We start from the raw sequence: 12,572 nt of genomic DNA, 5'->3' as shown, positions 1-12,572 counted from the left end.
TAGATTTCCTGCCAGTGCCACTGACATGTCGCGACCTCAGTTCAAATATGACTTGCTCGATCATCTCCCGCACTGACTGGCAAATTCGTCAGGTAGCTGTGGATGGATCGATTCAGGGAGATCGAAGGTAAATACATCGAAGCACTTCAAACACGTTTCAAGACGCACTTCAAATTTTGTAATTGTGTCTTGAAAATTGTTTAGAACAATTCGTACTTCAATACGCTGTTGAATTGTATCCTCTCCTTGGGAGTGTCGACTGTTTTATTGCTGCTTGGCGTTCCTCACCACCGTTCACTGTACATGTATCGCGGAACGCAGATTGGATGGCATTGGAGGTGAATTTGATAATTTGTGACTGTGTCATCAACCAAGTGAGGACATCAGATATCAACAGGGACGCTCTGAAAATCACAAACGCTGCGAAATAGATATGAAATGGTCTTACACACTGGTGGGTATTCCACATTCATTGTGTCATATCTTTAGACTGTCCGAAAGTTTGTCGTGCCGCGGCGTGCAACTTTCACAGACCAATCCGATAATTGGCATTTGGCCCTATTGACGCACACTCATGCGTATGCCGCTGAATCTATCTATTATGTGCACGCATGTGTGGGTATACATATACAATTTTATCACGTATGCAAAATTAGGCAATCTACGTGTACATATATATGTGTGTGTGCACTCACTCCTATGACGTAGAACGACAGTGCAGGCTATGTAAAGTCGCACGAATGTGTGTGTGATGTGTACATGCATGCGCGCGGGCGTTTTGTGTACGCGCTCGCGCGGGCGTTTTGTGTGTGCGCCGGGCATGGCATAACGCTGTTCAACATGACTAGTGTTGAACCGTGGTAATTTGCCCCCACCCCCTCTTTTTTCTACTGGCGTTGGATATGCAACTATGTAATGACATAAACTCGGTTGTTGAAAACGAGTGCCATGCACCACAATGGATTGACAAGAATATAATACAAGTAGCACTGTAAAAGCGCTGGTAATACTTACGTTGCAGCCATGGCAGTTGTGATTAGCTTTCCAAGTCAAGCCTGCTGCAGAAATGATTGCACTCTGACCAGCTGGAGTAGCCCAGGACTGCCGGTTGTTGAAAACAGGAGTGATGCGTGTATATACGCTTGTATTTACATGATTTTACTTCGAAGAACGTGTATTACTTGTGTGTTCTTCTGCCTGTGCTGGTCAGTGTGGAACCACCATCCATATCAGATCATACAGCTGCTATCAGTCTCAACAGCTTATATCTGGCAAACAGTGTTTTAGTGACTCAATTTTGCTTACTGTGTTCAACAGAGTGGCATTTCACACACAGCTGCTTGATGTAATAGTAGCATCTTGGAAATTTTATATTTTTGATAGTTAGCTTCAGTAGAAACTTCTCCAGTGTGGCTCTTAGCTTCATTACCACGAAGACTTGGCATTCAAGTAATGCACGAAGAACAGTGGCTAGATGTGAAGTGAAAAGCCATTGGACCGCACCCAGTGGAAGACGATTTTAGTATAGAACTGAAGGATTGCTTGCTATGTTGGCAGCAAACACTGTATAATATAATTATAATAATTGCATTACCAGTAGAAAGTGCTCAATGTGCCTTGCTTCAGCACTATGTTTTGGACAAAGCAGTCAACAAATTCCACATCACTATCGGCTTCATGTTGGAGAAAGTTGTGAAAAACATTAGAGCATACATGTACACTCAATACACATGCTCAGCTACATGTATGGCATTTAGTATGTGGGCGACTTCAAAGTTCTATTTTGATAGTTAGCTTCGGTAGAAACTGTCTAAACCTGATCCAAAGCTCTACTACTATGTTCTGATGATGTTGCAATCGAGTAATGTAAGACACGTATCTGCCGCATTGGAGCTAGTTGTGAAAACCTTTAGACCATACACTCCATGCACATTCTCAGCTATGGCATTTAGTATGTGGGCGACTTCAAAGTTCTATTTTGATAGTTAGCTTCGGTGGAAACTGCTAAAACTTGATCCAAAGCTCTACTACTATGTTTGGAAGATGTTGCAATCAAGTATTGTAAGGCACGTATCTGTCATATGGTGGAGTCAGGGGTTCTAAGGCGTTGGACAATGCCCCAGTGCAATGTGCTGATCCTTGAAAATATGGCATCACTTGCAACTTCAAAGTTTTATTTCAAGAGTTACCTTCGGTAGAACCTGCTCAAACTTGTTACACAGTACCACTATTAGGTTATGATAGCATAACCATCGAATACAGAGTAAGTCCAGTATCAAATACTTGTGGGCGGGGCTAGTACGTGGGACGTGTGCGCTGAAATGGGATGATTCCGAAAAGAGAAAAAAGGTCACCTTCTAGCAGAAGTCTACCCACTTCTACAGCTTATGCTGGTATTTAGCAAGTATACTACTGTCCTGATGTTGAACATCAAGAAAAATGGTGTAACTATAAGTGCTACGGCCAAAAAAGTGGTTTTCCGGTATTTTTTGGCCTAAATTGGCAATTGTGAGTATGCTATGTTTGGCCCCTCCCCCGAGTGAAACCGGCCGGTAGAACTTCATAATATTTTGTCTCCGGACACTAGATATCCAATGGAACAAAGTACAATCGTTTGTAGCCACGTTTCAAACAAAAAAATTTGGACCCGAGGGGTAGGAGCCACCTTAATAGCACGGGGCAGAGGTACATTGAAAAAATAAAGGACCGTGCTTATAATAGAGATAATACGGTATGCATGAATGATTTTGAATATGGAAACCCGTTGCCAACACTAGTTGCAGTTTGCAATCATGGATTGGTGTTGGATTTAGTCAAACTCGCCACAGCAGAAAAAAATTGGCAATGACAAATTGTGTAAGTGGTTGATGGAGCTTCATTGATTAGCTACGTCAGAGTTCCCTAGGCAAGAAGAAGCTGCACTACTGTCATCGCTAAACCGGGTTAAAGAGAAGCACCGCGAATACCGGAAAAGCAAGAACCGACCGGACGGCAAAGAGCAGTTTGACAGTTTTATGGCCGAAAAGTATAATTTGCCAGACATTTTGCTGCTACCAGTACTGCCACTACTGGTATGCATGCGGCAACTGCAAGTTCAACTGATGTTAGTATTGTTACCGAGCCGGCTGCAACAAACCCCATGCAGGATGAACAGGACAAGATTCAACAACGGCTAAATGCAGCAGAAACTACATTACGGAATATGAGGAAAAAATTACAGCGCCGGGATCATTCCATAGAGGAACATCAAGACATGCTGAAGGAAACTAAGAAGAATCTCAAGGAAAAAGAAAGTGCAATCATGAAACTGGATGTGGATATTACAGAGCTCCTACAGACACGCCAAGAGCTGGTAGAGAAATGCAGCCGAGCCCAACGGATGTTGCGCTACTACAAAGAAAAGCAAGCGTCAGGAAGGCGATGACAGTAGCTTAGGGGCTGAGCAGAACGAGGATTCATTGCGAGATGCACAGACACAACTTCTCCAGAGTGACAGCCTGGGCCAAATAGCAGCTCCTGAAGATCAGCTGGAAGACATGCAAGACAAACTCGATAAGCACTCAGAGCTAGTAACATACGAGGATGGCAAGTACACGGACAGCATGCGAGAGTGTTGCTTGTCGTTGCTCAGCCGCAATGTAGGCGTGCACAATGTTGCATAAGATGTTCTCAAGCTTGCCGATAAACAGGCGACTAGGCTCCCAAGCCACACGCTGCTGAAAGACATGATCGGGGAGGGGAGAGGAGTTGCGCTAGCACAGCTAGGCGAGGTCGCAGCAGCAGACACCTACAACACACCGCATTATGATGGAACGACGTTTGGGAGGAAACCAGCTGTCGACGGAAGAAGGACAGTATACGGTGTGAGTCAATGAAATAGTGTCTGGGTCAGCAGAACATACATTGGACCTGCTGAAACAAGCAATACAGGAGATAAACCGAGCAGGCGAAGAGAGAGGAAAGAAAAACTTAGGTGAGCAGCTGCTGTCACACGTAAAGAACACGATGACAGATAGAGCTTCCGTCAATACGAAGTTCAACACAATGCTGCAGACGTACCGGACGAAGTGTTGCCAATTGTTAAGGATAACTGGGATTCAATCTCAGCTGAGGAGAAGGCTGCTCTTTCGAGAGTCAACAGTCACTTCTGTGGCCTACACATGCTCATCAACCTCGCAGAACTCTGCTCCGCTGCGCTGCTTCAATATGAGCAATCAATACTAGGTAAGAGAAGACACGTACCATGCAAGCATATTCTGCCAAATGACTGATTAGAAAAGTGCATGATCATGAAGATAGTGCTCACATATTGTTAAGTTAATGCAGTGCAAAAACAACATGCCCCCCCCCCATATACACACAGTGACCAGTATATTGCACACACAAAATGTATTCTACTACATGATCTAGCATGGGCTGTTTTACGCACACTCGCTCGTTTCTGGACTTCAATTTCAAAGTTTTAATTGCCGTGCAAGAGTGAGTCAAGGATCTTGTTTTGATCCAAGAAAACAAAGAATACTACACATGTTTTCTTACTAAGCTAGTTGTATTAGACACACCGGAATGATACATGACTAGTGAGTATTTTGTGCACATTCTTTGTTCCGGTGCATAGGTGACACATCAAACAAGCCAAAGGACTGCGGTGCCATCCGCTTGATCAGGACAGTATGCAAGTCTTTCGAAAAGCATGGGTCGGAGCAAGCCAGGAAGATGGTGGAGTTTGCCGAGTATGCAAGTACAAAGGGGGTCAAGACGTTGCCGTTAGCCAGATTCAGAGGAAATCGGTTTAACATTTTATTCTATGATGCAGCTAGAGTATTCTTTCTAGAATGTATCATCAAAGAGTACTGTGCGTTCAGCGATCGCAACCGGCTGATCGGCGCAGTGGTAAGTGACGTGGCGACACCAGTGTTTGTTACTGGGTGCAGAGCTCTGGGCATCCTCGGCAAGCTTCTAACGGCACCTCTGTGGCGGGCTCTGGCAGATGACAGCACGCCATTTGCAGCTGCCATTAAAATTTACCAAGATGTGACAACACGTTTGGCTGCTTGGGCAGAGGATGCTGCTGACTTACTCGATGGAAGTGCTGTGCCGTTCCCGGGTGCGCAGGTCAGCAGGGGCTGTGAGGACTTCACGTCTCTCATGACGCAACCGCCAAGGACCAGGAGACCAAAGATCTGCTCCAAGTGCTGTGCACAGCTTTCCAGACCATATGATTCGTGCCTGGGCTCACTGGTGCTTCCAAAACCGTCGATGCTGCTGAGACTGAGCACAGATGGATAGATCTCTGCGGGAAAAGCCAAGCGCGACCACATTGACAATTGAAGCTCTGATTATGATGCGCAATAACCATACAATACAGTGGCTGGGCACAAAGTCAGCCGAAGAGAAGGCCGACATCCTTCAGACGGCCCGGAACTTGGTCGGTGAGCATAAGGACCTGGCACGCCAGAGGCGCCAAGCGATTTCGGAGTACCGGAAGAAGAAGCTAGTGGAGAAGCAGGCAGCCAAGAAGAGGCAAGCTGAGCGCAAGGCACAGCAAGTGCAGCGGGCAACAGTGGCGCTGTCGTCTTGTGGTGGCCTCTGGGTTCAGGATAATGTTTCGCCCAGCATTACTCTTCCTTGCTCACCATCTCGAAGAAGCGGGAGGCACTCGGCGACCAGTTGCGTTTCCGCAAGCACGTGATGAAGCAATCTGCGGACCGGAGCTTGTTTTCTCTTTCTAAAGATGGCAAAGTCCTGCCCCTTGACACAATGCAAGGCAACCTGCAACGGTTAATGGCACTCAGTGCAGCAGCATCCCGGCCAGAGTCAACTACGGCTTCCCCTGCCTCTTCCGACTCATCTGACGGTGAAGTTTGACGTTAAATTTCACAGTTACGATCATCTTCATAATCAGGTCTGCTACCGGACAAGGCTTTGAAGATTGCGAGTAGGAATTTCTTGTACATACATATTCTTGTACATAATGCAAACAGATTGATTATTATGAAGAAAGGAAAAGGACCAAAAAGTTATGACAAACTGTCCACCAACTTAACCAGATTTTTTACAGTCAGGGAGTGTGACAAACTGGCTCAAAACTGACAACTTGAGCCTCCCAAGTTGGGTGGTCTGTTGCTGTGCGTCGTCGAGTTGTAGGTCAAGACGATTATTCTCTTCCCTGCAAAACATCTGAACCATTTCACTCAAGTCCAAATGCGATGTCACAGTACTAGCAGCAGCAGGCTTCGGCCAAAATGTTTTCCGTGGAGCTACATTTCAAAATTGTTAGTTTACTTAGTTCTCTTCTTCAAATCAGCTCAATCATCTTCAAAAGACTTCCTTGACTTCAAAGTAGTTCACTCGTCCCCAAACTGAAAAAGTAAAATGGCAAAAGTAGTAAGTACAGAGAGACTGTACAGTGTACTCAGTCTGTGTCTGTGTGTGCAGTCGTGCCGCCGGCATAGCAAAGTATACGCACGTGATCTGGGGGATTACATCATGCACTCTGCGTCGCGACTTGGAACCCGAGTGGCGGGTGCCACTTTTCGAGCTCCCACGCGTACATTCATCGCGACAAAAAGATCACGCGCTCCGTTCAACACCCATAACTCTCTTCCAGTTGCTCCAACCCAGCCCAAATTTTAGATTTGAACGCCTGAAGCCCTAAACTTTCCGTAAATACCCAATTCAATAGGGTCCAAAATTGAATTTTCGCCTGACCTCGCTAATACATGTGTGTATGTTGTGTGTGTGCGTGTGCGTGCGCGCATGGATGTGCATGCACGTGTATGTGTGTGTGTGCGTGTGTATGTTGTGTGTGTGTGTATATGTTGTGTGTGTGCGTGCATGCATGCATGTGCATGTACATGTACGTGTGTGTACGTGTACATGTGTGTGTGTGTGTGTGTGTGTGTGTATGTGTGTGTGTGTGTGTGTGAGTGCATATATCTGCTTTGCAGAAATAGCTGCTAGTCAACCAGGCCGCCTGTACACCGGTAGTGAGGATGAGCGTAGCTTGATCAGCTCGACGGTAAGCTGTTGACGTACACTACCCGTTTGTTCTTAGAAAAGCAGGCATATGTTGGTGTAAATAAGCGTCGAGGTAACGATAGTTTTAGAATGGCGTTCAACAGAACGAGCTGGACGGACACTTCACAAAGGCTTCACCTGTAACTGATAACTATGACATCCACGACACAAAACGGAGAAACATGAATCAGATGCACTTGGTAAGATTCAGGACGAGATACCAAATGATTATACACAGAAGACTTTTAAGGTCGAAACACATGCCCACACTCACTCTCACACTCTCCCATACCCACGCTCTCTCCCTCACTCAACTCACTGCTAGAATCTCCTCCAGTGCCGTTTCCGTCATCATCCTCATCGTTGGCGGTCACGTCCAGTGTTGCCGTCACGCTGGGTCTCCAGCTTTGTCTTTGTTGTTTGCCCGTATCATAGTTCGTACTGTAATTAGCTGTAGAACGTCTTGGTCTTTGAGAAGATGTTGTTGTAGTCTGCTTCGATATTGACGCCGGTAAGGTTTGGTCAGATGGTGGTGGATTCGGCAGGGAGACGTATGCCTGGCGTTTGTTGAGGAGGCAGAGCCTTCCTGAGTTTGCCATGATCTGTGATATTGATGGACTATGGTGTCGGCTTTTCTGTCAAGTCACCATCGACTACCGTCACTGCTGTTGCTATTGCTGATGCTGCAGCAACCAATGAGTGTTAAACCGGTGCCAGATAACCGGACTGGATTTGGTGGAGAAAGCTGGGGTAGCACAGGTAGTGGGTGCTTCCGTGGCCTGCCACGCCTAGGCCGGTCGTTGCGTGCTTGCTATTCCGCTATATAAAGGAATATACTGGATTAACAGCAACAACATTCAAACAACGCTACTATAACCACCAATCCTCATTCCGCCACAGACAACACGAGAAGGACACCCGCCTATCGCAGTACGTCTGGACCAAAAAGGATGAAGGGAAGGCATGCAGCATTCAATGGGCGGTACACCGCAGAGCGGCCTACAGCAACAAAAGCAAAAGGTGCAACCTGTGCCTGGCACAGAAATTGGCAATCGCGCAAGCACCCAAGCACCTCTCTCTCAACAAAAGGAGTGAGCTTGTGTCGAAGTGTCGCCATGAGAATAGGTACTACCTTCGGAACTTTAAACCAGCTACAGCCATCACCTAATTAAGTAAGAGACAACCAGCTCCAGTGGTTGTCACCTTTCACCACTGCTGTCATTCACGCTTTGCACTGCAGCTATTTACACTTTGCTTTGTGAGGATATAAACCAATACTGATCCAGATTTCCAATTACTGTTTTCTGATGATCGCTTAGTGCGTGAAACTCTGAGTAAAAACACTTCCTCTGTCCTCCTATTGTTTGAACCAGCTCTACCACTCGGTATTGAGCACTCTCTTGGACAGCCTGGAACCTCTCTGTTTTATTCCGCTATATAGATTGATATTGATAGAATGACCGGGTAGTCGCTACTTCTTCTCAACATGGCTTTAATGTACTGTAAAAGTTGACGTCATCTGCATACTTGCTGTCACTCGGCAGACCACTATCCATGTCTGAGCTATCGGAGGTAAAACTCCTCGGCATCACATTTGACTCGGGCCTCTCCTTCAAGGCCCACTTCCACAACACAGCACTAAGGCGAATTCTCGCCTGGGCTTCCTGCGCAAAGCTGCTCGCGTTCTCGATGGTGCTGGTAAACGAACCGTCTACAGAGGTTTTGTGAGGCCAGTCCTAGAGTATGCGCCATTGGTATGGATGGGAGCAGCTTCAAGCCATCTGCGCCTTCTCGATCGAGTGCAGAGACGCGCCCTCCACATTCTTGGCCCTGATGTCCTCCTCCAGAGTTCGGCAGGAAGGAGATTGGTCACCGCCCTCAGCTATGTGTATAAACTGTGTCTGGCAGGGCCACCGCAACAACTAACGTTGCTGGTCCCCGCCCCCCCCCCCCCACCACAGCGTCCTCCACGAACAATGCCTCGAACTCGGTCCGACCACTCGGTGCGCCACGAGTCTCACGTCCTCCCGGCTTCCTATCCTGATTACGTGCAACGCTGCTTCCCCTACAGCATCATTGACGAGTGGAACAACTTGCCCCCCAACTGTGCTGCAGTCTCCGCCACGCCTGACGTCCCTCCAGTCGCTCAAGGGCAAGGTGCATCAGCACCTACGACAAAGCCGCTGGTATTGGGCTACAGACTCGCTGTAACACCCCATATATCCACAATCAACTCCCTCCCCATCACTTATCTATTTACATGTGTTTCGTAATCCCGTCCATGGTGCGCTGGATAGCGCTAACGCCGAGACCCTAGGTCGGCGTTGCTAGTCCCGCCTGACCGGCACAGGTGCCCCTACTAGTACATTGTCTGTCTTTCTCCTTTGTTGTCTCGATCATTATTTTCTTTTGTCTTCTTCTTCTCCTCTTCTTGTTATGGTCTATCAGTAGGAGGTGCATTCTGTAAAAAATAAAATAAAAAAATGCATAAGCATAAGCATGTGTTAGTCTGTGGGGACATAACCTGCTGGAGTTTCCTATGGGTGATTTTGATCAATGGAGTGTCTAGTTGATGACACTAGACACATTTCCCCAGCGTATTGACGGGACTACTGTCTAAAGCAACCTTGAACATGCGCCTGGACTCAAACTGTGGTTTATTCAGGCTATGCAACCGTTATCGTTATTGTTACTAAGAAAAGCTCACTAAAGGGAACGCACACTCACACAGTGACACATTCCACATTCGTGCACAACGGAAAGCGATTCGAAGAAACAATAACCTTGAACTTTCTACATGAACTCCGAAAAGCAACTGTTCACACCAACTAGTCTAAAACACTACTAAAAGTCCAACAACCAGGAACTAAACAAAAGCAGCGCAGCACAGCGCGGCGCAAGCTCCGGTGCATGCATCCGGGAACTCGCGAGACAGAAGCATGCACGTGACCGCTCAGGTCTACAGTCAATGCTACCATGAATGCAAGCATACTAGAAGCCGATGCGTAGCAGTACAGCACAACCATGCATGTGACATATAGTCGTTGGTTCAGACCTCGGGATCTTCTGAACATTCTCCCCTACCCTGATTGAACGTAGATTAATCAGCCACTAACACATGCACTCGCAATAATGATGAAACATAGTGAAACGCTACAATTATTTAGCCATTTACGGTGCCTCACACCGGATACTAAAAACATAGTGATGACGGCAGCTGTAGTGCGCAGTCTCCAGAATAATATACACCCTATGCATACATGTGCATAGCGTTATAAACTATCCGATAATGTCACGTAGGCAAAGCAATGCGATGTTATACGCACCCACTTGCAGTCACTCAGACACTATTTAATTACTCTCAGCTTTGTTACTGGACATGTTCATCATACACTCTTCTGACCGTTATTCCGAGCTAAGCTTGCACATCTGAGCGATGGGACGGACCAACGATGTGTCACCAGCTTTGACCTTCGCGACTCGGACCCGTCCATCAACGCCAGGGTAGACCTCCTCCACACGTCCCAGCTTCCATTTACCTCTGGGTGTTCCTGTGTTGACAACCAGCACAACATCGTTCACAGCGATGTCTGGTTGCGGCTGCCGCCACTTTGCACGAGTGTGGAGAAGTGGCAATAGCTCGGTCATCCAGCGCTTCCATACTTGTAGGACCAAACTCTGGACAACTCGCCAGCGATAACGGTGGCTGTGCGGCACAATGTCGGTGCCCTTTGGTACGAATGGCTGGCCCTGGTGTCCATAAAGGAAATGATTGGGTGTCAACGGCAGCAAATCTCTGGCATCTGCTGACTGGTAGGTAAGTGGTCGTGAATTCAGTAACGCCTCTGCGCCGGTGATTGCAGTCGCCAATTCTTCATCATTCACTTCCGCACCTGCTAGGATGGCGAAGATGGCACGCTTTGCAGATTTCACTAGTGCCTCGTGTACGCCACCAAAGTGTGGAGCAGCCGGCGGGTTAAATGACCACTTGATGCCTTTGTCCGCTGCTCGACGCTGCACATCTCCCTCCATTGCCTTCAGAAGCTTCTTCATCTCGTTGGCGGCTCCGACGAAGTTGGTGCCGTTATCGGAGACGACCTGTATCGGAACGCCGCGCCGGTTGGTCATCCTCAAGAAAGCATTCATGAATCCGTCGACATCGAGACTTGTTGCCATTTCCAAATGAACAGCCCGGGACTGAAGGCAGGTGAATAGGCAGAGATATCTCTTCGCCCGAGGTTTTCCGCGTCCCTGCTTGGTTGTGAAAGGTCCGGCGTAGTCCACCGCGACACGCGAGAATGCTCTCAGCGGCAATGACACACGAACGGTGGGTAGTGGCGCCATTATCTGTGTGCCTGGCTTCGCGGCCTGCCGTTGACAGTGAGCACACTTCTTCTCCCATGCCTTTATTTCCTCTCGCCCAGCAAGAAGCCAATACTTCTGTGACAGATCAGACAGCGTATGACTTATGCCACCAGCATGACGGTTCTTCTCATGAGCCTCCTTGACAATGAGCTGGGTAACCCAGTGTCCGCGCGGCAGAATCACAGGACATCTGGCTTGCTCGTCCAGGATCGCGGCATTTCGGAGACGGCTGTCAACACACAGCAGTCGATCATCATTCAGCATTGGTCGTAACTTCGCAAGCTTACTTGATGCTGGGATAGGCTTTCCATCTCTCACCAAGCGGTACTCTTCCAATGACTCTTCTTGTGCTGCCGCAATCACACTAGCTCGGCTGCTCGCAAGCTCGTCAGAGGACAATGGGCCAGTCTAACGGAGCTCCATTGGCTTGGAGCAGTTCTGCACAAAACGCATCACCCATGCTCGGCGTCGTATGAGACGGTTGATGTCGGAAAACCTTGTTGGATTCAAGCTCCAAGGCGCCTCGGCCTCAGCCGCCACTGTAGCTAGCACGACTGGTGCCTGCCCCGACGGGTCTGCACTCTTCTTTTCCAAGTTGACGGTAGACTTTGGCTCTTGAAGCTGCTGCGCTGGCCATTCTGCTTCCTCTTTGCGGAGAAAGTCTGGCGCCGACCACCAGAGTTCGTTATGGATCAGAGCCTGAGCTGACGAACCTCGGGAGAGAACATCCGCCGGGTTCACTTTAGTCGGCACATGACGCCACTGACTGGTACTGGTGCTCTGCTGAATCTCTCCGATGCGTGTTGCAATGAACGGCTTGAAGCTCCGCGCACGGTTCCGGATCCAGTACAGCACATTCAGACTGTCTGTCCAAATGGTTGCTTCACTTGCTGGTAGACTGAGGACATCGGATGACCAGATAGCCAACTGCATGCCCATGACTGCAGCTAGCAGCTCTAGTCTCGGAATCGATATGGCTGCAAGCGGGGCTACACGGGCTCTACTAGCGATGAGAGCAGTAGACACATGGCCATCATCATACACACAACGAAGATAGCCGACCGCACCATAAGCGGTTTCTGAGGCGTCGGTGAACACATGGATTTGCCTGCTGGTAGGGCTGCCTGCCTCGACTGCCTGCAAACAGCGTGGGATCGAGAGGTGAGATAGCTCGGCTAGGTCTGCGT

At 48.1% G+C, this 12,572-nt stretch overlaps 1 protein-coding gene across 1 annotated transcript in view; it reads left to right on the top strand.

The window, feature by feature from the left end:
- LOC135808172 (uncharacterized) overlaps positions 1-12,572 on the top strand; it is a 76,539-nt gene that overhangs the window by 14,738 nt on the left and 49,229 nt on the right. The window contains exon 9 of the mRNA XM_065321324.1: positions 6,951-7,021. Within this exon, the coding sequence (XP_065177396.1) occupies positions 6,951-7,021 (71 nt within the window). The remainder of the gene's footprint in view (positions 1-6,950; positions 7,022-12,572) is intronic.

Source organism: Sycon ciliatum, chromosome 2, assembly GCF_964019385.1.
Source record: "Sycon ciliatum chromosome 2, ocSycCili1.1, whole genome shotgun sequence".
Lineage (NCBI taxonomy): Eukaryota > Metazoa > Porifera > Calcarea > Leucosolenida > Sycettidae > Sycon > Sycon ciliatum.
This window is presented reverse-complemented; position numbering and strand designations above follow the sequence as displayed.